The sequence below is a fragment of the Eulemur rufifrons genome, chromosome 7 (genome assembly GCF_041146395.1).
Source record: "Eulemur rufifrons isolate Redbay chromosome 7, OSU_ERuf_1, whole genome shotgun sequence".
NCBI classification, from domain to species: domain Eukaryota; kingdom Metazoa; phylum Chordata; class Mammalia; order Primates; family Lemuridae; genus Eulemur; species Eulemur rufifrons.
The window spans coordinates 239,399,695-239,426,675 of NC_090989.1; the positions used below are offsets into that span (position 1 = coordinate 239,399,695).

Genomic DNA, 26,981 nt, shown 5'->3' on the forward strand with positions numbered 1-26,981 from the left:
CATATGTTATATATTGACAGGGATTAAGTTTCTCTCCTGAATGGAACAATACACAGTCACAGGGAGCTACTGTACTTTACAAAGCAACAGACATCAGCACACGCAAATGGCAAATAGAAATGTGTCTCACAAAGAACTAACCAGGTTCGTCAGAGCACAGTGGTCTGCTTCATCTTTTGCAACTCTGCATCTTTTGCATTTCTCTTCTCGCTCTGCTGCTCGCTCGCCTTTCTTTTTCGTCCTTTTCCCCCTTTTTTTGCTCACACTGTTACACTTTCTCTGTCCCCCTGGCTTTGTTATTCAGCATGTCTGATTAGCAGGAGCCTGATTGGCTGGCTGCCTGCTCCGAGAGAGATTCCATTCAGCTTACCCCCCACCCATCCACCCACCCACCCCTCGGTCAGGAAATGTGAGCGGGGCTGATGGAAGCTGATAGGCAGGGCTGGAGTGTTAGCACCAGTACTGGATGTGACAGCAGGCAGAGGAGCACTTAGCAGCTTATTCAGTGTCCGATTCGGATTCCGGCAAGGATCCAAGCATGGAATGCTGCCGTCGGGCAACTCCTGGCACACCGCTCCTCTTTCTGGCTTTCCTGCTCCTGGTAAATGCCTTTTCGTTTCAATACATTGCTGTTGCCATTGAGTCTGGGTGCTGTTGGGGTGGTGTGTGTGTGTGTGTATCTTTATCTTAAAACTGCAGGTAAAATAATGTACACGATTAAAAAAAAGAAAAAAGAAAACTCCTTCTAGAATTTTAACCCCAACTTTCCAAGCAAAATAAAGTCCGCAAGAGTTTCTGGAATTAGTTACAGCTATATAATAATACTGATACTGAGACATGAACTTTGGGATATACTGCATGGAGTTTGTGAGCTGAGGACGGTATAAATGGTGGTGTGTATGCTTGGAATTTGGATAACAGACGTCCTGAAATCAAACTCACTGTGGTGTTACTGGAATTTTTTGAAGGATAGGCTATGCGGGGCTTTCCCCTATTGCCTTTTATGAATTATTTTCCCTCTATGCACATGTGCTACAGGTCCAGGTAAAAAGGGGAATGAGAGCCTCTTTGCAGCCAACCCAGATTATAGCTCATAATTACTGCAAGTCATTTATGGATACAAGTTAATACCAGTATTTATGAATTAAGGATTATGGTCTTTGATCTCAAATTTACTTTTGAAGAAGAAGGGGAAAAAAATGATGACTTTTTGTACGGCTGATTTCCACAGTCATAGTGATAAGATGCTCTACTCTTGAACATCAGTACACACTGCATTTTTGACTCAAAGTAAACGTTCCGTTGTGACTCATACTTGGTTTTATGGGCAGAAAATGAACATTTACTGTCCAAAAAAAATCTACACTCAAAATATTAATAGCAATGCACATTTTTTTAAAAAACCAGAGTGTTCTGGGCAGGCAGCTTAGTAAACCTCATCTGAAGGTTTGATTCCAAAATTTGCACACATCGATCCAAACAAACGTGATTGTAGCTCTCCTTGTCACATTTATGACATGCCAGAACTTCCTCAGAAGGTAACAAGGCAAGAAGGGAACAAGGCAAAAATGCAACCAATGTATAGATTGCATTTATTTGTTGATGGAGAAGCAATGTTTTGTTCTGATTAGATTCTGATGAATTTGGTCTGCACTATAATTTTAAAGAAGGAAAGCAATCCATTTGGTACAAAGTGAAAAACTCCAGGAAGATTCATTAGATAGAGTAATCAGACAGTGATTAAATATTTTATACATTCCCACTTTTTAATGATTTGCATTATTGTAGCTAAAAAATTATAATGCTGTATTGCAAGTGTTATAAATATAGAAATATATTTTTAATTTTTCATAGAAATTTAAAGGCAAACTAAATTTTAAGCATGAATGGACTATGCATTTTAGTGGTTCTGAGGAATAGAAAAAACAGAATGTTTAGGTGTGCTTTATGACTTGCAGAGCATACAATTTATGAAAGGTGTCTCATTTTTTCCATATGGGATGTGTTACTTGTATACACCATTAGTTTGCATTGTCCATCCTTCTTCATGATTTTTTAAAAGTATGTGCTATTTTCCCATTAAATTGCATCACACAGCAAATTGCCATTACACATTACTTTTTTTGATATTTTCATCTGGAAGTATGATCTCATTATACTTCAGTAAAACTTCCCCATTCAGGAATAGATTGTTTTGCTACTTGTTTGGTATATACATTATATCCCTCTTTGATAGCTTGAATATCCATATATGCATTTGAGCATATGATTAGATTTATGTGGGAAAAAAAGTGCTTATTTCAGAAGGACTTAAAACATATTATGTTGAGATTATAATAATTGTATTATGAAGATAATACGAAGTCAAACCTAGGTTTGTCTTACGCCTGCGTTTAAATGAATTGGGAATTTGAGAGTTATGCTACAAAAACAGAACTAACTGGTGAGTATCTACGTACATCCCTGTGCACAGCAATAACAGCATTAGTAATAACTGTCATGTATTTTATAATATGTCTGAATGTGCCAAACTTAGGCTAGTTGTTTGAAAAGTATTACAATGAGTCCTTACGATAATCATGCAAATAAGGCATTTTTGAAGCCATTTTACAGATAATGAAGCAAACTTATATTTGAACCCAAAGGTCAAAAAATGGAGAGAACATAACTTGTTTGCTTTGTACTATGGTGGTAAATATTTCAGCAACAATGGAAACAATGGTGTGGGTTGGTTTGTACTCTTTGTTGAAGCTAATTAGGTCTTTGGCATTGCCTTGGAAATTAAAGATTTGTATGATATAATGGGCACTTCTTACACCTGCTCATTAACTGCCTCCTTTAGCTTTTGTAGCCAAAATTAAATTATTGGCTTAAGAGAAAGCGACCTTTAGCCTGATCTGTAGTAGACTTGGAACTAGAAGTGTGGCATCGTCATTTCAACCTTAAGGCCTGACAGAGAAATCGAACTGGGGCAGGGCGGGGGAGGCTTGTTTTTCCTATAATTCTTTTATATATTATAAGATTCCATCTACTGCCAGAATTATTTTAAGCAATTTCTAGAGGTCTCTTTAACGTAATTGAAAAACATCCTGCTTAGTGGCAAGCCCCGTCTCTACCCCATCAAAGTAGCCTCCATGTCATTGACAGCTGAATCATCTATATATACATCTGTATCATGACTTGGTTCTTGAGTATGTACAAATATTGAATGTTGTTCAGCCTCAGTTTTGTCAAAATCCTTTCCCCTTGGGACGTTATTCCTGAGAGAATGGGCTTCCTCTGTGTTTTGTGCCTATTTTAGGTCACCACCCGTATTTTCATGCACAGAGCAGGCATCATAGACTCCTCTTTTACTCTGGACACAACAGGACAGTAGTCTCGATCACGAGATTTCATCTTGATATTCAGGTCGAAGTAAGCCACTTAAACCACTTTCCCAATCTTCCCGTCCTGCTCCCCTTTTAAATTCCCCCTCCTTTGTCCCAATTGTTTGGCTCAAAAGGAATGTGGCAAAAACCATGACTGGCCATTGACATACGTGTCCATCTACACTCGAAGTCAAATCACTCCTTGTCAGAAAGGCATTTAATCAAATTTGCATTTGCTTTTTGTTTCTTTTAAGTGGTTTTAAGCTCTTTTGCCTGCTATTGTGAGAGTTGCACGAGTAACACTAGGAATTATAATAAAGTACATGTGTTATTCTGCTGAATTTCTTTTTCTTCTCTGCACTAATTTATACATGGCAACTAGTCAAACACAATAGCCTATTCCCTTCAGTCCCTCTGGCACTGTTTTCCACTATTATCTAAGTGGATCTATCTTGGATGGGGAGAAGTGCCATTAGCTTGTGGAATGAATGTTAAATCCCTTATTTACAGCAGACTGTGGCCTGTTCCAGCAGTGTGCGTGTGAGTGTGTCCACGTGTATGCACGAGCACCTTTCTCTACATGTATTTCTTATTCTCATACCTACATTGTCTTTAAATCAAGCTTGAGGACTTTTCACATAAATCTGCAGAACATAGTGAAATAGTTATTTAAAAATTATTTTCTTCATGTTTTTGTGACATTTCTTATCCAGACATGGTCAGCTACATTTTAGTTTTCTCAGGCTCCTGTTTGTAGGGTTTCAGTTTGTTTGGGACCATTTTCTGGCCATCATTATTATTTTCATGTGCACCAGCTCTATTCCTTCACATAAGTTGAGGGAAGAATGTCCAATAGTGGTCACTAGTGAACTACAGAAGAATCCTGTTACACCAGGAAAGTTTAGCCTTGAGAGATTATATGAGCACTGAAGACTTCTGAGAGAATGATTAAATGAATATATGTGTGTGTGTGTTTGTACATTTCTATGAGTGTTAAAGCATGTCGATGTCCCTTTACCATTATGTATGAATGAAGTGGAAAGCAGTCGTCCAGCACTCCATGGGCTAGGCTACTACCCAAATTTAGGAGCTGCACAAAGTTCACTCTTCTAGTAACAAAATTAAAGTCAATTGTACGCTTTTTATCAGTAAAGTGTGGTTAATCCCCGTACCAGTTACTCATTTGTTTTCATCTCAGTTTATTTTGGGTACATTTTGCACAGGAATTATGTTAGGGTGAGACACAGTCAGTGTTTTGGTTCTCCCTTTTTCTATAGCTTAATAAAAGTATAATTTTAAACTCTTCCAGGAAAAATACAGCATTCTATGAATTTCTGCATTTTTTTGCAGCACCTAGCAGAGTGGCTTGTATATACAGGCAACATAATTAAGTGTGAACTGAATTAAGAGAGAAAAGAACTTACGGAGACTATCAAATTGTTCTCTAATTCTTTAATTTTTGATGTTTCCTAACTTCATATATATATATAGTCCAGTTTCTTTGGTCAAATGACAGCTCTGCTTTTAATTTGTGTATTTTTCAGTTTCCAGGACTGACATGTTCTCAGGTCCAATTATTCAAGCTTCATTCTGCCCTTCCCTCAGTAAGCATATTCTACTATTTCTGTGGTCTCCTGAGTAGAGTGACCTAAAAGTGACCTCTTCATAGCATGGGGGACCAGAGTCTTTTCTTGAGTGAGAGCATTCCTTGAATCACCATGAATAACCTACTGGTTAAGTATGTTGAGATAATCACAGGAAAATGTGTCTAAATCAAGTTTTATAGTCTTGTCGTTGTTACTAATTTTCTTCTTTTAGAGAGCTGGCTTCAAACTTTGTGTTTTCAACAGAATGAGACAAGTGCATGTCATTTTCTGTCTACATCATAAAAACCATACCATGTGGTTGAATTTTGGCTTGATTGGCAGTACTGGTTCATGAGCGGCTTAGGACTGGCATACCAGAGGTGATGTAAGTCCTAAAGGATCCTAATTGAAATAGGCCAGCACAGCTGTGTGGGGAGCCTGCCTGCTCACTGGGGTAAGCTGTTGCTATCAACCCCTTCTTTCCATGAGCTCAAAAATAAATGACTAAATCTCCCCAATTCCCGAACTTCAAGATTAAAACCTACATTGAATAAAGCTTAACTGTTCTGTTTCCCCTCCCAGGGACTTTGCTAACTGGAGCACCCAGCGCCGAGGGCAGTTAGTTAGTTAAAAGTGTTCTGGCCATGTCAAGAAAATGCTCTAGCGGCTGTGGTCTGCAGCCAACAGTGACCTCTGGCTTTTCATTTATTGGATATCCCAAGAAGCTCAGTATTTGTAAATCAGTTTGAATGTTTTCCTATATTCACAAATGTTTTCTGTTTTGGTCATGGAAATCTATTTTCTCTCAATAACTAATTGTAACCTCTATTAGAAGAAATATCATGATTTCTGGGTTCAAATAGCCCTACCCCAAATTCCACCAATGTATAGTCAGAATTTAGTAATTGCTTGTCAGAAGGCAGAAAGAATTAATTGTAATCTCTAATCTGTTTTTCAGTGTAGTATTTTTTTATAGTTCTTGTGCTCCCTTGCATTTATCGCCACTGTTGCACTTCTCATCATTCACTTCCGTCTCCCTCTGGCCCCACCAAGCTGTGGGCGGTGGGCAACAGAGGAGTGACTTGTTCCTCTTGCCTCTGTCAGAATGCCTGGTAATTAGATCTCAGTAAATGTTGTTGAATGAATGAATAAATGGATGAATTAGGATGACTTCTGAAGAAAAGATGAAAAGAGGGTAAAGTACAAGGAGGAAGGGAAAATGTGAACAGTCATTTTACATGTGAAACATTCCATTATTTCTGGTTTTGGTAAGAGACCAAGTCAACAACCCTAATAAATTCAAAAGAGAAGACATCTATTTGGGGTTTCTCTATATCTGTCTTAAACATACACAGCCACCTAGTGAACAACAATTGAACAACAATCCCTTTTGCTATTGTTAATTAGAATGAATCATTTTGCATGTTTCATATATTTTTTATCCGTTTAGTTCTTAAGTATTTTGCCCTTTACAAAACTTATCCCCAGGAACAAAATGATACTTGCATTAGCCACAGTTTTATAAAATTTGAAAATATTTATAAACTCTCATTTTGACAGAGACAATGCTATGGATTCATCAAAACCTATTTCCTCTTACTACTGGGCACGAAGATAAACTATCTTTCCCAGCCTTCCTCATGACTGAATAGTGCTATGTGATTGAGTTCTCATCAGAGGAATATTGCTAGGCATATGGCACTTCTAGGCATGACCTCCCACCCCCACGTTATCTTCCAAGCATCAAGCACACACTCTCTGCCTACCTGCCAGATGCAGAGAGTCCGGTAGAAAACTTCAGGACCCTAAGGAATGGCAAAGCCATCACAAGGAAGGCCTAGGTCCATTGATGTCTACATGGAGCACGGCCCCTCACCACCACTCTCACAGACTTACACTGTGAGCATTCATTTAACCATGAGCAAGACATAAACCTTTGTTGTGTAAAAACACTGAAATTTTGGAATGGTGTTGTTTGTTATATACTGAAGACCTTTTTAAATAACATATGCTTCAAATTTAGGTGCTATGCATATCAGTACTTACTCATAAGTATGTACTAATACCACTTTCCATTTATTATATGGGGAAAGAGAAATAACAGGATGCCACATCATCCTAATGGTGGTTTTATCTTTGTGGTTTGCAATTTACTGCATACCTAGAATGTGCTAAGTAGTTGAGGGTATGTGTCAGTGCTGCCGGAAAAATAAGAAAATGGGTCCATTTTTCAAACAGAATCCAAGAGTGATTGGAGAAGTGGTAAGACAGGAGGAAAGAAACCAAAAGAGGAAGGGCTGTAATAAAACAGCTGGAATCTCCTGGGGCAGATCAGGACCAAACAACCAGGCCAAGGACACAGAGCCACACAAATCCAAGGGGAAGATAATGACAACAGAAAAAGACACTGAGAAGCAGATACCAAGGTGCAGCACTGAAGCTTCTCCAAAGACAGGATGTCAGAAAATCAAAGAGTAAACAATTGAAAGAGAGGGGAACAGACTCCCAAAGGCAATGAAACAAATGTTTCACACAGCAGCATGTAAAGTAAAACCCACTTCTGGAGTATACCGAGCCTCAAACAATCTTTGACACATTTTTCTTGGAGGTGTCCAAGTGCTATGAAAGAATACTTGTTTTAGGGCGGGACCACCTGGGCTGCAACTCTGTTTCCAGCTCCACCATCGTGGCCAGTCACATAACTCTGCTGATCTGTCTGCCCATCCAGCCACGGGTGCACATTCCACCTACCTCTCCAGGATGCTGTCAGAGGCAAAGGCACCATCTGATGTTGAAGTGCTTTGTAACCTCAAAGTACTACAACAGTTCACGCCATTACTTTCCTTCATGTGTAAATCATTTATCTAGCACCAACTGTCTACCCAACACAGAGCCAGGCTCCAATGGAGATAGATAAAGGCTCCATGGAAGATAAAGACACAAGTCCTTGCAATGAGGAGCTTGGTAGTTTGTTGGACATTTTGTTGTTAACTTTTACAATTTTTCAAAAGATAACTCTCCTGTAGGCAACAGGTCTATGGTGGACATTATTATTTTCAACTGTCCCATTAGCTTATAAATAACCCTTCTGCACCTGCTTAAATGATATTTGTCTAACCCTCTTATCCATAAGTAAAGAGGTAAATTATGGCTTGCCACAGATTATGAATGTGCTATTTTCATGAATATTATCAGTCACTATTTTGACTTCAAACATTAAAAATTAATTTTACAATTTCTATAGTTCAGAATATCAATTTGTGCAGCAGAGCACAATTAAGAACTAATTAATATTAATTCTTTAGGGAAAAACTATTCTCAAAGCAAATTGTTATCATTGTGAGAATTACCATTATGTGTGACCAATATCTAGAGAGTTTCGTCAGCCCCACTATCACTGGGGAATCATGAGGAATCATCCTGCCAGACTACAATCTTACATAGGTTCTCACTCCATCATGCTTATTTTTCGACAACCAAAATCCATGCAAAAAAACAAAACAAAAAAACCACACATATTCCACTTGGAATTATATTTCTGTGAGTGCAATTACTATACTGGGTTGCATCTCCTGTCTTCGTTCAATTTTACCTAAAGTTATTATTAAAGTAAATTAATTACAATAAAACTGAAGTGACCTTGTGCATCAAAAGGGGGATAGTTGAAAGACAGCGAATGGCAGAAAAATCACGTGTGTGAGCATACGCCATTTATAATACAAAAGATTTATTCCACTTATGAGGCAAGAAATTGCAGGACTCTAATAGTTTCACCACCTGTGAATTATTTGGGTATACCACATAAGCGGGTTCTTTCTTCTATTTGTTTAAAGAAATAAGTGGTATGTTTGCCAATTCTACACTACATTAATTTTCACGGAGTTTCCATTTTCATCTTCATTGCTTTTTCAGATTTTTTTCCAAAGCTTCTGCCATTCTCCAGCTAAAGCTTTGGGTATTTTCCCCTTCAATTTTTGTCCAGGGACTTTCTCTAAGTCAATTCAGCCTGTTGGCATAAATGTTGGGATGAAGGAGTGTGATAACCTAAGACATCCTGACATAAATTCCAAGAGCACTAAAGAAATGAGACAGGAAATTGTGAGCAACCTATAATAAATTCAAACTGTCCAATAAAATAAATATACCTCACTTTGTTCCCATAGTAAGGTATGGTAGGGTGTCCGATTTCTCAGCCTACTTTGCCGGCTGTAATCTCAGTCACCATTTGAAGTCTGTAAGGGTATTGTTAGAATATTGTACTTCATCAATAGAACCAGAAATGAAAAAGAGTAATGGAAACAATAAGAACTCCTACTGTTCAGGTGCTGAAGTGAGATTTGGAGGGAACGTTTTTAGAAATAGCCTGTTCTTTCATTCTAGTTGTTATAACCATTTGTCATTAAGACCTAATACAATTTACCTGATGTGCCATGCACTTTTCATTTGGGGCTTGTAGCTTGTCTAAGATAACAAATATGCATTGAAATTACTGTTATGGAGTTAGTTTAAATGGCACTTAAATTCCCTGGTCAAAGATTCATAGTGTTTTAGAATTGAAAGGAATCTTTGAGGTACGTAGAATGTGACCTCAATTGACTATGGTCTCTTTGAAGGCAGGAGTTTGGTTTACTTTGTCTCGAATGTCTTTGTATTCCTAGCATCAGGCAAAGAGTTTGATACACACAAAGCACTCAAGGTAAGTTTGTTATTTAATAAATGTATTAATTGCCTATTCCAGCCCTTTCATCTTGCAGATAATCGAATTTAAAATATAAATGTCTGCAAAAAGATTGAGTCCTATCTGACAAGAACACCTAGTAGATAGGATCCGGATCTTGGAATCTGGGTCTCTTTCTTTTGAGTCCATTCTCTTTCTGTTGAGTTCATTCCCTTTCTATTATACTGTGTGGCCCCTAAGGACCTTTAAAGAACAACCATCAAGCTGGTGTTGGTAAAGAGGGATTGAAATGTTGAAATGTCACATGCAGAAGGAACCAAGGAACCAGTGACACTTCTGGAAAATAATCTTGAGTTAAAACTTAAGGATCATTGTTGGTTTATAAATGTCAGGATGACCAGGCAAGAACATGGGACTAAAATCTATAAAGCTGGTCTCTTTCGCTAGACCTGTGTTAGATCAATGAGCTTCAGTTCTCTTGCTTCCAAATCAATGAAAAAATTTGAATAATTTGCCTATGTAGATGTAAAAATAACTTTATATGGGATCTTGCACATAGTAGGACCCCAAGAAGTGTTAGCTTCCTTCTCTTCCTGCAGTGCAAAATGGCACCTTCATTGAGAGTATGCTGTCTATCGGGCACTGTGCTAGGTAGTGTGTGTACTGTGCTGAACAAAACAGATATGGTCCTAAAGATGGGTCTTTCGACCTACACTACCAGAAGGATTAGGGACAGGGCTGGGGAAGACAGGAATTAATTGGCCAGTACTTTCCATTGGTTTTAAGTTGCTGTCATGATACTATTTTCTTTAAACTGTATATTTAACTATTGCTGATGTAAGGGGGTCTCTGCCTAAAGAAATAGACACATTAATTCATTATTTATAGTAATTCAAGAAAGAATGTGTTAGAAAAACTCTAAATCTCTAAAGATTTAAATTTAAGGTCATTTCTTTTCGTTATGCCTTTTTTTCCCTGAAATCCTGTTTTTTAGTAATACTGAAACCTAAGCTTAATGAGTATATTACTTTGTCTCTGTGTTTATTTGATACATAAACACCTGTCTTTTCCATCTAGAGCTATGATTTGGTAGTGAAACCTTTATACCAGCCCCTCATTCGAGTGACTAAAGGCCAGTCAGCCACATGTACAATGCTAATGACAATAGGTTTTCCCTCAAAAGGTTTGCTAACTTCAGTTTGGTGGTGCTGAGACTCTTATGAGTGGGAATGTTTTGGTTACAGGCTCTAGAATCTCGATTTTAAGAAACCTATGCCCACTTTATAGTTCTAGATAATTTAGAGAAGTGATTCCCAGATTTGGATTTCATAGACCATTAAAATTTCAAAAACAAATAAAGATTGGTGTGCAGGTAGAGGTATGAAAAACAAAGTTTCTAATTTTTTATTTTGTTAACTAAGGGCATTTAATAAAACAAACTTCTACCACCATAGTTTGAGAAATGAAATAACATTTGTTAGTACTAAAGAGACTGCTTTGACGTAAGAAACACTTTGTATTAAATTATCTAATTCTCTTACGAGTCCTATGGATGGAGTAGTTACAATTCCCCAGTTTACAGATGGGGAAACTGAGGCACAGAGAGGTCATATAACATGTCTAATGTCACTCAGCCAGTAGTGGCAGAATACAAATTTGAACCCAGGCAGAGTTCATTCTTGTCCCAACTCCCTCAGTTTCTTTCATTGGTGCAAGAAATTAAAGGTCATTGGAAAATCCAAAGGTTCCAGGTACATACTTTCAGAAGAAAAAAAGAAACACTAAACACATTTAGCTTTACAGGAAACTAACCAATGTCCTTATTTTTCTCTCTATGCATCAATAAAAACTTTGTGAGGAACTGGCCTGCTCTATGCCAGTCACCTTCCCTGAAACACAAAGAAGAACAAGACACAGTCACACCCCCAGGAAACTCACAGACACCAAAGTTTTAAAAAGATAACACAGACCGAGGCTGAGCAGGAGATATGAAGTACCGTAGCAGCACAAAGACAGAAACAGAGAACAGGAAGGATGCTGGCATTTATTGTGCACAGCGTCTCAGGCTCTGTCCTAGGCAGAGCACAACTCAATGAAAGTTCGCCAGGCAGGCAAGAGACAAGGGGGCATTCCAGGCAGAGGGACCTGCGTGGACAAAGGCCCAGAGGAAGAAAAGGGAAGGTGAGTTCAAGGAACAGTGAGTAAATACTTATAGCTGGGCCACATCCAGGATCCAAGTTTTTGTTCTAGAAAGACAAAAACTGTGATGGCCAGCCACATGGTGTGCAGAGGCCTGGAGAAAGGAGCCCGCAAGGTGTAAGATTATTGCACCCGTCCTGGTCAGAAGCCACAGGGGCAGTTGCAGCAGCAGCAGTGACAAAAAAGAGGGCAGACTCTAAGGCTACATTTTATTGGTAAGAAAAAAACCTCCTGTGGGCTCCCTCTGCCTTACAGCTTGAGGCCTCCAAGGCTCTTAAAGCACCAGCTATGTGCCAAGGCTCTTTAGGTCCCGCTGCTTAACACAGAGCCCGGAACCCGGAGCCTAGAACCGAGTAGGTGTGCAATCCGTGCTTGCTGAATGACGGTGTGAAAGGGTGAATAATTGCATTCAAGGCCTTCCTCATAAAATTTTTGACCTACAGTCAGGGGTTATTTTTTCCAAATTATGGAAGGCCTTTGGGAGCAACAAATGTATCAGTATCCTAAAAAGTTAAGAACTTTCTGTCACTTAGCAAAGTCTGAATTCAGGCCCAGCCTTTCTGAAGAGATCGCCAAAACGTTGTGACTTAACCCTTTGTTCACTCTCGGTGAACCTTTCAAAATAAATAGAGGCTATTTCAAAAGGGCAGTCGTGTGTTTTTTTGAAAGCTTTATGATACTCAAGTCACACAAAGCCCATAACATGGAGTCATTTTTGTACCTTCAAGTGATTATTGTAGGTCGAGGCTACAGTATTTTTGTCACATGTGGTCATTTATCTGTTTTCTCGCCCAACAGTGCCCTATTCAACTCTTCAGATTCATGTCACAATTATGACTCTTTCCATGGGACGCCAGCAAATATCTTTGCCCTTCTTGCAGCTCTCCACATTACTCAGTATGGGCTCCATATGTGGGGTTTTCTTTGAAAGAAGCTAAAACTCCAGTAAAAGACATAGCATTTAGAGTCTAAATTTATCTGCCCAGTTTAAATACTAATTGTGGTCTTCAGGAAATAATCAAGCCATATCTGAAATTCCTAAATTCATCATTTTATACTAAAAACACAATTTGACTAAAAAGGTAAATCACAAGTCCTATTAAAGTGTGAGTTAAATGTCACATAAATTCTTTATATTTTTTTCTTTATAAATCTGATTGCTAAAGCATCAGATTTTTAATCAGGCATTGGAATCCTATGTGTATGTAATTTCTTCTCCTAATTATAAACAAATAGGCTGCAATGTGCACATAGCTCTTTACACAGCATTAGTACAAAATTGATTATCAGTTGGCCTTACCTCTTAAAGCAGATTTGCTTTAGAATAGTATCAAATAGGCATTTATGTTTTAAATCAGATAGTCCTTCTGACTTTCATTTGGACATCTACCACTTTTACTTTCCTTCTTCCTTCCCTGAAATTGACTGAAAACAGCATTAAAACCTCTTTAGACTTAGCAAAAGGAAAAAGAAATGTGAATTTCAGTCTCCTCCTGGTGCCAAGTACTGTGCTATTTGTTTATATATGTTATGTCAGATAAGCCTGGCCACAACCCATTTTACAGATCAGAAAACTGAATACTAAAACCTAAAAGGTGATATGAATTTCTCAACTTTTCATATATGTGAGTTCAGTTCTTATAGCAAACAAATCATATTAAAATATGCAGGACAGATTATTTTCCATGTTGTTTGAACTATGTTTTTGGCCTTTGTTAGCAAGAGCCTCCCCAACGTGCTGAGTGATTTCCACAGTTTCAGAACCAAGTTCATTAGAGTTCACAGCTTGTACCGTATTTCATCAATCCTAAGATACACATTTTTTTTCTGACTTTAGAAACTCAAATGCATCTCATAACTGATAGCAGATCATAGTTTAGTGAGTGGCATTTTTAAAAAGTTCATAATGGTACATAAAATAATAAAGTGACTTTAATCTATGGGATCTTGGATTCAATGCAATACTGTATCGGGGCCATTCCAATATCTAACTGATGGGAGCAAAGCGAGGTTTAAGATTCAGGTGCAGAAATATGATTATGGAACCCTCCCATTCACCAGCCTCTGATGCAGATGGATCCTGCCTTTGTTTGCTAATCTTCCCTGACCTGAAGTATTGGAAAGAGTTTGTACATTCGTCTCACCTTAGCTCTGTTCTGTCCCCTCCCAAGGTCAAAGCCCCCTGCCTAGGACCTCCTTTCTTCTTCATCTATGTGTGCCTCAGTGTTCTTATCTGTAAGCAAGTGTAATGTACTGCAGTTGTTCCCGGTGTTTGGTCACTATCAGAATCAGCTGGGCACTTGTCAAAACTACGAAGATCCAGGCCTGTCCTACTTCAAGGAGCCTCGGGCTCTGGGTATTTTATTAGTACTCCAGGGGATTCTGATATACAGCAAAGTCTGAGAACCACAGGAGTTGTGGTTAAGAGCCAGACTTCCTTGTTTCAAATCCCATCTTCACTAGTACAGCCTTTCTCCTATTGTCTGTGCCCCAGTTTTCTTGCCCGTAAAACAGGGATCAACTATCGCATCTACCTCCAAAAGTCATTGTAAAGTTTAATGAAATGATTCATGCAACATACTTAGCACCATACCTCACACACATAGCAAGTGCCCAATAAACATCACCAATTATTATAATATTACTCCCTCCCTACAAAGCCGAAATTCCCAGAAACCAATCTCTTTATCTTTTCCTGGATCAAAGACAACTGAGAGTTTTGCCTAATAACTGTGGTATCCCATGCAATCTTAAAGAAAGGGACTAAGAACAAAAACTAAGATTGCTTTTTAATTTTGGAAAGGAGAGGTCTGGAGCCCATTGAAGCCAGGCAGTCTAAGACAGAATAAACATAAATGTTGTCTCAAGCAAGTCATCCTGTGAATTCACTCAAAAATGCTTGTCCACTTCGGGATCCTCAACCTTCCTCTGCGTCAAAATCACCTTAGGAACATTGAACACAATGTCTATGTAACCACCAGCCTCCCTCCCCCAAGAGATTCAGATACAATTAATTGGTCTGGGTAGGGGCCCAGACATTGACAATTTTTCTTAAGTTCCCAGGTAATTTGAATGTATAGCCAGAATTGATAACCACTTATCTTCCTGAATATTAAAAATATCCTAAAAACCTCTCACCTCTTAGGGGATATAGCTCTTATCTTTGAAGATGCTTTCTAACCCCACCCCCACAAAATAAAAAACATAGGAGCTCCTTTTCCCTAAAATTGGGATAATATCCCAGTTCCAAAAACTTATATAGTTGATATGAATGCACTTTGTAAATTGTAAATGTGTGTGTGTGTATGAGAGAGAATGATTATGATGCATGACATGAAGGTGCTTATCCTATCCTGTTACATAGCATGCACAAAGAGATTCCAGTATCTTCCAGTTAATAAGATGTAGTATAATCAGAAGTAGAATCTATCATCCATTTGAATGTATAAGCATTTTATTCAAAAATAAGAACCATGACCATATTAAATCATTTTGTACAAGATGGAAATTAGAAACTCCCTGAGCCCAATCTGCGCGTATTCAGACTTCTGCATATATTATTCATCTAATCTTCTATTTTCTGTATTTTTCTTTTTCTGGATGTCCACGGTGCCAGAGTAAGTATCTGGTCATATTTCCCACTGTTCTCAGACACCTAAGTTTAATTCCTGTCTGGATGACTTACTCTTATCCATCCATATGCCACTTACTTAATTAGACATAAAGAGATTCTAAATTCCTCCTATCTGTTGGGGAAACAATTGTAAGCTGGATTTCTCTCATCCTTTTGACAGCAACTCTTTATTCCCCCTTTTTTTCTAAAATGCCTGTAAACCTTTGGTGCCTCCTAGGTATATTATGAGGATCAAATGAATATGTGTAAGTACTTTAAAACCTGTAAAGCCCCAATCCTACCATGCCCTGTTCAGAAGGCTTCAAGGGCCCCAGCTGTCATTCTGCTCAAGGCCCAGTCCCTCAGCCGAGCCTGGGGGCCCTGTCCCTGACCAGCACCCCAGCCTCCAGCTGTTCTGCTGCGTGTGTCCTGGCACACTGAGAGCCCTGCTACGGAGGAACTGTCCTGCCAGGGCTGGAAGCAGCTAGGACACCAGGTGTGTGTCAAATAGATTATGGCAGCAAGAAGAGTCTGGATTAGGGCACTGGCAGATGGAATGGAAAAGAGCGAACAGAAAGGAGCTACCCTGCCGAAGTAGAATAGGCAGTCCAGGCAACGGATGGATGGAGCGGGGCGAGGAGGAGGGCAGAGGTGGCCGGAGAAAAGGGAAATGTTTTATAGCGATGTCTATCACTGTGTTGGGGGGAGGACTGCTGAAAGACTGGGGCCCCAATATTGAGATTGGTTTTAGACGTGTTGCATGTAAAGTACTAACAAGGCATTCAGGTGAGTGGATATAGAAGCCTGAAGATTGGAAAAGAGATAGATTCGTAAATCACCTACAAAGAGGAGACAGTTCAAGCTAGGGAAAGTGGGTAAGATCAACAGGAGCTCAGAGAGGAGTGCAGGGGCGCAAGGAAAGGACCTTGGGATGGCGGCAGTTGCCGGTCAGAATAAGGAAAGGCGGGGGAGGGACAGGCAAGGTCTCTGCCAGAGGAGCCAGGGGAACATATTCCACAGCAAGATGTGAGGGCGCGTCACAGGATGTGGTGAGTTACAGGGTGCGGAGGAATTTCAGAGGAGCCGGGTCAGTCAAGTGGTGGGCAGAAGCCAGATTGCAAAGTGTTAAGGAATTTGGGGGCATTGAGGAAGTGGGTGCAGGGAACGTGGATTAGCCCTTCAAGAGGTTTAGAAGTGAAAGGGAGGGAGGCAGGAGACAGTTTAACCCTCCCTGGGAACTGACGAAGTGGAAAGGAAAGGTAGGAAAGCACAAAGCGGGAGCTATGAGATAAAAGTGAGCTTGGTTTTAATAAAAAGAGGAAAAAGTGCTTTCGTCTTAATAGCTCAAAGAATGCTGATAGCAGCCGTGTGTGAAATTGATTTCTGAGGCCCAGCACCAGAGACAGAGAGGCTGTGAGGGAAAAGGGGTAGTAAGCCATGATTTAGCACCTTCGCTTTCTCTGCTTATTACAAAACAGGCTTTAAAAAGACGCCTGTGGTGCGCTTCGGCAATCCTGATATTGTCTGTGGCCAAGACCCATTTTAATATATTCCTGAGGCATTTTAGTGATTATAACACTACTTTACACATTAATCTATTAACCTTTCACATTGCTAAGCATGTTAATGCAATGCATATAAATAGAATTCCTCCAAGATGTAATGTTGAATGATGCTGGAGGAAAAAGAACTCTTTTTGCTGAAAACAAAAAGACGCTTGCACATTGAAAGCAAAAATTAAGCTTTATAAATTCTAAAAGTATTTGCTTCTACTTTGCAAGCACTGAGAGTCAGAGAGGGCTCACAAGAATCACAAAAATCACATTATGTTTCATATGCTGATAAACATTTAATAAATGGTTTTGCTAATGGCTCCTTGACATTGTCATTTAATTTACAAATAAATAGAAGATGGCATTACTTCCCACGTATATAATACTGAATGATATTTTTCAATTATGATTTTTAAATGCTAGCAGTACATGGCATTTAGCCAGCTCAGAAGCATAAATCCTTCCGTTGAACTTGACTAGAAGGTAGGAAGAGGTGACTGGTATATTTATCTCTGATCACCATTATTATTTCCCATCTCAGTGCAAGTAGGTCTGTACTATTTACAGATAATGATGACAAATGATAATGGACTGAAAAATACAAATTATTTTAGAAAGCTAAAGTCTTTCTTGCAGTGATTTAAAATAAGGAACTTATACTACAATCTAATATGCACAAGATTTTAAAGAAAAAAATTGCAGGCTACTATGTTTGTGAAATAAATACTCATTTAACTAGAGAATGCATGGCCTGACTGTTGTAGTTACAACAAAAGCTATACTAAGGCAATAGTAACTGAGTCTCAATTACTATTGATAAATGACTTAGTATGTAGGGCAATATCTGTAAATCAAAATATATATTAAAAAACTGTAAGTTCTACAGTAGAAAACCACAATAACAGAGTTTCTGTTCTGACACAAAACAAAATATGTCATGAAAATTATTGATATAGCCATTATAGTAGAAATATGACAGGAAGAAAAAGATATTATTCTCTAACAGTTGGATAAGAATTAAATCAACACAGAAACTGAAAACCATCAAATAAAGCTGACTTATCCCATAATTTAGTTGACTTTTGCTTATACGTATTGATTTTCAAAGTACTAAATAGAACAAACACATTTATTAATAAAATGTACAGAGTATAATAATTTAATATTTCATTTATTATTCAGAAGTCACTTTAGGAGTTGTCATAGGTTCTGGATGTGAGTGATTGTGTTAGTGAAGAAAGAAGATACTAAATAGAGATTCTCTGTTTTAAGAATTAGTTGCTTTGTAATAAAATAATTCTTAGGCCTGAAACAATAGGACTACCTCTACTTGGATTTCATTTAGTAATTGTATGGCTCAACACTCTTTCATATATTAGCACTTTTTCTTTTTAAAAAATCTTTATAGCAACTCTGAGTTAATTGAGCAAATATTTTCTCATGTTTCACTTTACAGATTAGAAAATTAATGTGTAAATATGCTTAAATGAAATAGCCTAATTTGGAATCTTGGACATTTTCATGGTTAGAGGTGTCTTAGAAATTATCTGATCAAAATTCCTTCTTGTAGAATTGACTAAACCAAGACACAGAGAACTGAGTTGCCTAAAATACCACAATGGCAAAGTCAAGTTTGTATAATAAAAATACGACAATGGCCAAATCTTGTTGCCCAGTCTGTGTCCCTGTTTGGAAGTTTTTGCCATCAATTTTATTTATGTACAGTCTCTGAAACACTTTAAAAATCAAAGGTGCTCACAAAAAGTAAGTTGAACACTAAATATCCATTGAACATTAAACCCTGTGTCAAGCCCTGTGTTGGACATTAGGAGGGTAAAGCTGAATTGAACCTAGTCCTTGTCTTTAAGGACTTCGTATCGATATTTTGCCTCTATTAATTTCTTTTAACATCAGGCCTCTATTATTTGAATTTTAAGATTTATTTTTACATAGAATCTAATGGAAATGCATTAAGTCTCTTACTTTAAAACTTGTTCCAAAATTTTCTTCTCTCTGTTCATTTTTCCTGATTAATTCTGCTCAATTTTACATCTTTGTCTGATCTATGACTATCTATACTGTACTAATTTTTGCACTTGTTAAAATATGATTTCATAAGTATTCTTTACTTTTCAGTTGGTAGAGGCCTATGCCTTTAAGTCCGGACTTCCTCACCCATCTCTCTTCCTCTCCTGTTTCTACTCCAGTCATCCCTCCTAATCTTAGCACAATCATCTCCACAAAGTACTGCTTCCCAAGTGTTGCAGAAGGACTGCCAATTGTTTACTCAGTGGTGAGGGCCTTTGGCAGACAAGTATCTAGGACTTGGATTAGGCTAGATTAAGGCAAGATGTGACAGGTTAATCATCTTTCAGCTTTACGCATTTTGGGTAAATTTAGAATTGGCATAAAAAGACATGTGAATAAGCAGAAATGTGATCCTCTTTTTTTTTCCCCCATGGATCAGAATCATTTTTTGTTCTCTCTCATTCCTTTGCTTATCTGCAGCTTCTGCAAATATTTTTCCCCCTCTGTCTTTAGGGAATCTGAATATATATGAACAAGAGTGAAAGCTGACAGCCGTTATGAATTAGGTGCTCATCTACAACTGGTCCTAGCCTGCCTTGTGTTAATTATTCATTCAACAAATATTCACTGAGACCAATTACATATCCGGTGTTCTACAAAGCACTGGGCATATTTAAAGGCATATTCATCTTTGTCACGGCCCTTAAGAAGCACACAGTCCCTTTCTGGGGATGGATGTGTAAATAAGGAATTACAATACAGTGGCAGACAAATGCTAAAATAGCCATGTGTATCAAGTCCTAGCAATACGTTCAAAATACACAGTAGAGGCAGTGATTGGTTCTACCTAGAACCAGTCTCTACCTAGAGATTAGACAAAGTTTCACTAGAAGATGGCATTGGCACAGCATCTTAAAGCAGGCTCAGGAGTACACAAGGAGAAGAAAATAAAAAGATGCGAGCAAGATGGTGAGGAGAATATACGCAATAACAAGGTTATGACCACAATACTAGAGGTCCTCACAGCACCCGTGTGAAGCGGTACCCAGTTACTGGAGCATAGAGGACACGTATGATTGGGAGAAGCAGGGACAAGTCTAGAATGTTGATTTAGACTGAGGTTAGGAAGGGTCTTGTGTACCACACTAATAATTTGGACTTCCTACACCCAGCCTTTTTTGGAGAATCTGATGAAGGCCATGGATCCTCTTTCCAGAAATATAGTAACAAACATTAACCCAAAATTGTTACATAGAGTTTCTGAGTGTTTACAGCCCACCTAGAATCCATTACTAGATCCTACCAGCTATGTGCAATGGAGCCATAGAAAGTCTCTTAGCAAAGAGTGAACAGTTTAGCTCTGTATTTCTAGCAAGATAACTGGCAACAGTGCGGAGGACAGACTAGTGGGAGGAGCGGCTGGAGGTCAGAGAAGCCAGAGGAGAAGTCTGTTGCAGAATGCCAGCCACGAATAGTAGAACCAGAATTAAGGCAGGGAGAGTAAGGTTGGAAGGGGTGGAAATGGAAGAAAGAGGCATTTCAGAAATGTAACTGATAAGACTAGGTGTCTGATTAAATATGGAGGCTGTTGAGCAAATATTTTGTTGTTTATTTTCATCTGCCCCACTAAATTGTAAGTCCTCTAAAAGGTGTTGCTGCACCAGGCCAGACTCAGGGAATGAGCAGAAACAGAAAGATATACCTGCAGGATTAGAACTTCACATTCATGCAAAAGCAGCAGGTCCCCCCAGCAGCCAAGAGGCAGAGGGCTGTGGGGTAGTAAGCTCTGAAACTGACAGATAGTTGCTTGTAGACACAGAACCAAATAAGGAGCTGTGGAAAATGGTAAACCTGGTGAGAAGCAACCATTTCAAAGTAGCAAGTAACTTGCTGGTTGCCATCTCTACCTTACATGGCTTCCCTCCCCCAGAGCATCTCTGGATTACTGGGAAACTAGGTTGGTTTGCTTTACATTCATGATGTGAAAGTATTACCAGGACTATAAGTGGACCCTCAAAACGATGTACTGCCAAAACTGCAAAACTTGCAAAACTGTTGTAAGTATCCAAGCTGCTGCCTACAGCTACAGCCACAGGCTAAACTAGAGGAAAATATTATGTATTGAGGGTACAAAGATTTGGTAATTGAGAGAGTTATTGCTTTTTAAGATGAACTCATGTGAGTTACAGGAGCAGAGTTTTTGATGGAATTCAGCTCCTAGTGTGGAAGAGGTGGGTGTGGTACATATTTGAGCTGGAGAACAGAAGGGAGTCCCTGAACTTGAAATCACTTGGAAATTTTAAGTAACTAGATATTTCTCACACTTTTGCTTTCTCTCTCTCCTTTTTCTTGTTCTATGCCCTACATACATTTTTGAGAGACAAATGACAAACAAGTAATCAAGGATTTAAAACAAAACATACTTCCAAAGCATTTCATCGTCTGTTAATATTTGTCAAAAATCTCTTAGATTTTCTTCAAAATGACATTCAGAATAATTATTTCAATGATAACTGTAGATAATACAAAAATAGAAAGCACGACCCCTGCCCTCAAAGGGTTTACAATCTAGTCGGGAAGATAATTGTGATGCACAATGATAATCCTGAAGAGCTACAAAGTCTGACTTGAATGTTTTCATTTATTCAATACTAATTCTTTACAAATTGATAATCCACGATGGAATGTCAAGTAATTGCAGGTTAAGCAGAATATTGCAATACTAAGAGCTTATCATTCTATCTTTTCAGAGTAAAGAGAATTTAACGTGAGCAAAAGTAGAAACAAGAATGTAGAAAAGAAGAAAACATAATATTGTGTCAAGAAGAATGCTTTGGATTTTAATTGCAAACGTTCATCCCACAATATCTGAATGGTGCTTGAGAGAGAAAGCATCTGATCGTGCACATAGGAACAGAACCTAAATTACCTCCAGAGTCCCGTGGAGCTTCATTCAGACCCAGCACACCACATTTTTTTGCTTGGTTCAGACAGCACAGTGGTCAACCACAGAAGAGTTGAGAAAATTCTAGTAAAACCCAAGCCTGACTTGCTTGATAGTGACATGAACTAGTCATTTCTTCCAGCTTTTCCATTATCAATTATAATTTGTGGGGTTTTTTTTTGGCCTATCAAGCCCTAAGCTATATTAATTTATTAACTTTCCAGTTTGCTCAATGAATCCCAATATGAGATTCTTTTCTTCATCAGGAATTCTTTCTCTATGATTCCAAAGCCCAACATGTGCTTTCCAGAGCCTCAGATGTTTCTTAGTTCTACAGATGTTTTGTAAATTCATTTCAGCAAAACTTGCCAGTGCTGCAGAAAGTATCTATGGCTGATTGGAGCTGCAGTTTGGACAGAGCTCGAGTTAGATTAGATGGAAATGGAAACTAAAACTTCTAACTGGCTCACCAGGAAGTCAGGAATTCACAAAAAGAGCAGAGAAGGAATTTCGTGTGAGGGGGTGTTTCAGACATGCCTGTTTTGGGGAGTGGAGGGGTGTGGAAGCCCCGGGAGGTGATTCTTCACTGTTTTCCTTGGTGTTAGGCCTACGTATTATTTTCCACAGGAGATTTTTTTTTCCTATTGAAGTATGGTGAAGGGAGGGGACAAAAATCAACAACAGCAAACAGAAAGAGTTGCTTCCCTTTTGTCACTCCAGGTAAAATGGCTAACATTTCACACCTGAGGTGAAATATAATAGTATAAAGCAGTCGTCCCCAACCTTTTGGCACCAGGGACCAGTTTCATGGAAGGCAATTTTTCCATGGACCTGGGGGGAGAATGCTTTGGGGATGATTCAGGCACATTACATTTGTTATGCAGTCAAACCTCTCTGCTAATGATAATCTGTATTTGCAGCTACTCCCCAGCACTAGCATCACCACCTCAGCTCCAGCTCGGATCATCAGGCATTAGGTTCTCATGAGGAGCGCACAACCTAGATCCCTGGCATGTGCAGTTTCCAGTAGGGTTCCGCTCCTATGAGAACCTAATGCTGCTGCTGACCTGACAGGAGGCGGAGCTTATGCGGGGATGCAAGCGATGGGGAGCAGCTGTGACTACAGATGAAGCTTGCTCACCTCTTGCTGTGGCAGCCAGGTTCCATGGCCAGGGAGTTGGGGACCCCACAGGTATAAAGGATGTAAAATATCCCTACAGTGCAAGGGCCAGGAAGGAGATGACTGTCAGCAAACAGAGGAATAAATGAGTTTTTTAAATGACTGCAGTTTCTACAGAATACAGTTCTCCTATTGTCTACTTTTTCTTTGTGAAATAAATGAAATTACTGGCTTTAGCCTTCCATGCCTAATTGAACAGTCCCTAGGTTTAGGAGTTCAGCTATTACAGTTATTATAAAGCAAACTATTACAGTGGAAAAAGAAAACCAGACCGACAGGCTATTTCTAGTAGAAAATCTCTTGTGTTCCAGACCATATACATATATCTCCAGATTTAAAGAGTTTTAAATTTCTATCAGAAAAGATACATTATAATATTAATATTATGAATTATGACAAAGCAGTTAGAGTGTTTCTATTTGCTAAGTTTATGCTTTTAAAGTAGTAGAAACTGACAGTGATCAAATATTTTATCTATGCCTTTCCTTAAGATAAGCTGATTCATAACACTCAATGGCCAGTCACAAATTTCCTGAATACTAATCTCTGTTCAAATCAGTGATTATTGATTTTAATTCAGCTGGCTGTGAAATTGTGTTCTGGTGGAGCTTTCCAAAATGCCCAGGGGTTTCTCAGCAGTTTCCTAGATGAGCTGTAATCCGGCCTTGTCCTTGGATAGAATACAAAAAAATCAAGTTACCATAGCTCCAAAATGAAATCTTACTGAAGCATTTGACATTGAGCAGAGTCAGGGTTTTGTTTCCTAAAAAATCATGACACTGTGTTAATTTTACCTCCAAATTGTTATTCCCAGGTTGAGAAGGAATGCTGAGAACAAAATAATTTTTAAAAGTCAAGCAACAGCATTAGTTTTTGTCATTTTATAGTAAATTCATGTACTGTTTAATGCTGTTTGAAAGAGAAAGGAACATCAAAATTTGAATCTAGGCAGAGACAAAAAAAAGATGGTCTGAGATGGACAGAGAACCTGGCTTTACCAGGTATTAGTTGTGTGACTCCAGGGGTGTGAGTGTGTATTCGTGGCACAAATGTGCCAGAAACTCTACTAGGTCCCCCACATATGTTCTCTCTGTTCATCCTCACAATCATCCTAGTAAGAGAAGTTATCAATGTTCCCATTTTACAGATGAAGAAACACTGGCTCAGAGAGATCTGGCAACATGTCTAAGGCAAGTTTACTAGTATGTCTCTAGTAAAGCCTGTCTGACTCCTAAGTCTGTGCTCTTTCTCCCACAACATGATGCAGGTTGTTCAACCTCTCTGAGCTTCAATTTTCTTATTTGTAAATTAGGAAACAAAATATTCCTATCTGACCTGGCTCATTGTGAGGATTAAATACAATAATTTGTGTGTATCCTGGCATGCTCCCTGGTATATAGGTACTTCATAAATCCCAGTTAGGGTACTCTAATAGGAATTATGTACTCTAATAGGAATATGAAAAGGTGTGCATGAATGTGTTCACAGACATAGTGAAAGGAAAAAGGAAGACAGGTGCCCAGAAGTCTTCCTTGGCCTGCATAGCTTTTATACCCTGTTCCAGAACTGACTTTTCTCTCCAGTAGCAAGGGACAGGCTTCATGCAGTGGCCCCTGAAAGACCATGTGCTGTGTCACTGGCAGTTCATCATATCCCCCAACAGTGCAGCTGTGATAAGAACCAGATGATCCAAATTTCCTAAGCAAAGCCAGCAGCAAATATCATCTGGGAAGACGCATGCCTCAGTATCCACACACCATGCTCTTTAAGAAAGTACATCAAAAAGCTAATGGACTTTTACAAGAGCCTAGTTACTGCTGAATGTCTGTAAGCTCTCAGGAGCAGGGAATCACAGCCCCTACCACGTACAGTTGGCAGTAGAACCAGTATTCCAAGTAGTTAAAGAAGCCAAGGATTAGATAAGATTTGTAGAGACCTGATGTGTGTAGGGAAGCTAAAAATGGAATCTGCAGATTTGTTTCCAAAGCTTTGTACATGGACAGCATGTTTCTCTGTATAGATTGCTCCACGTTGCATGAGTCCCCCATGGGAAAAATGGTTCTCTCATCACTGGAGAAGTTGCCCCTTTTTTTAATTTAGAGGTGGGTGACATCCCTTTTTTACAGCCACAGATGGCTTAAGCTAATGCTGTCTGTCTGAGAGGAGAGGAAAACCAGAGGCTTAGGTACCTTCTTGCTGATCTTACAATTTTAAGAACCACTCTTTGCCTCATCCCATAACCTACTTTGTTATTTCATTGATGTCTGAGAAACACTTCACTTGTAATATAACTTCGACTGTTACATGACTTCAATTTTACAAAAACCCATCAACCATTTCCTCAGCACCTACTTTTGTTTTCATTTAGTTCTGTATAGCTCTACCTCTTGTTATAGCATTTGGAAAATATATTTTCCAAGTACCCTGTGTATATGCGTCTCTGGGCAAATATAACTCTTCAGTCTTTTATGCTAATTTGTGCTTCATCCTACGTCTTTCACAAGTCCTTGATAACCTATCCAGGTTTCAGTGAAAGAGGTTTCTGGATAAAGTGGTACATAGGAGGTTATTCTGAGGTTAAGTGTCTATTGGGTAGTGAGATGCAGGGAAAATATTGCTTCATGTGATTACTCAAAGCATTTAACTACTTGTAGCTGTCAGGCTTGAAGCTGTTCACCTGAGACTGTGTTGCTGCAATTGGCCCTGGAATCAACCACAAAACTATCAGATGAAAACCATCTTTAGATAAGCCAGTAATGGCAGAAAAACAACACCATTCTGAGGTTGATGGATGTAGGGGAGCTCTTCTAATATTTCTAGGAGGTATATAATGATCTGCAACCACAATCCATATTCATGCAATTGGCATTTTCCGAGGCTAAGAGCCTCTTGTCTAGCCAGGAACAATGGATCGATGGAGTTGGGGGTGGAGGTGTTGCTTGCTGAGTTTTCTGACAAGAAAGTAGTTGATTTAGGCATCTTAATCAACACTACATTTAAAGGTCAATATGTGGCACCACAGATCTAGAAAGGGCTAGACTTATTCTAAATTGAACAACTCAAGGGGCATATTCAGTTTTCATAAAATTATAAAGCCAAGACTTTCTTTCAGGGTTTTCTGGTCTCAGTGCTCACTGGATTTCTCAAATGCTAGCTCAAAAAAGGTGCCAATTGTCCATTTTCACCCATCCAATAACTATAAAGTAAAATAAATGCTATGATAAGAAAAGTCTTTATAATGACCTTTTCCTTCAAGTTCAATATCAGATGTACTTTTGCCTTTTTATGATAAATCTCCTACTAGTGAAACACTGGCTTATATAAAGAATTTAATGATTATTCTTTCGTTCTCTGTCATTGGTATTAATAGCTAAAGAACATCATCTCACCTGACATTGTTGCTGAGATTTCTAACAGTGGGGTCAAGGATAATCTCTTGATCACTGTGTTCAGTGGCATCCATGACCTTCTTTTTGAGACATTGAAATTAAAATATTATACTTACGTGATGGTAATCAAATTGAAAAATATTGGCCGGGCTGTATGGAAAAGCTTAGATTTTTGGTTTCAGGGGCAACCAGCACTGTTTTTAGGTAGCCCCCATCATCTAGTCCTGATTTTTCTTCTGCCTCAGTTTCCCTTGCTAGATGCAATTCAAAGTTTATACTTTATAAAAATGCTGCTGTAGAGTCAAAAGGACTACACAAAGAAGAGAAATAAACATGTGTTCTACCAGGGCCAGACAAAAAGCTGTTTATGTTGAAGAAAGTCTTAAAAACTGCAATAGGCAAATACTTCTCGATTTTAAATGATCTGAAAGGCATTGCTAAAA

General features: G+C 38.7%; 1 protein-coding gene across 1 annotated transcript in view; it reads left to right on the top strand.

The window, feature by feature from the left end:
• The first annotated feature begins 458 nt into the window (after positions 1-458).
• The window catches only part of LOC138387285 (ADAMTS-like protein 1), a 192,995-nt gene continuing 166,472 nt past the window's right edge, over positions 459-26,981 (top strand). The window contains exon 1 of the mRNA XM_069474226.1: positions 459-601. Coding sequence (XP_069330327.1) covers positions 539-601 — 63 coding nt within the window. The 5' untranslated portion in view covers positions 459-538. The remainder of the gene's footprint in view (positions 602-26,981) is intronic.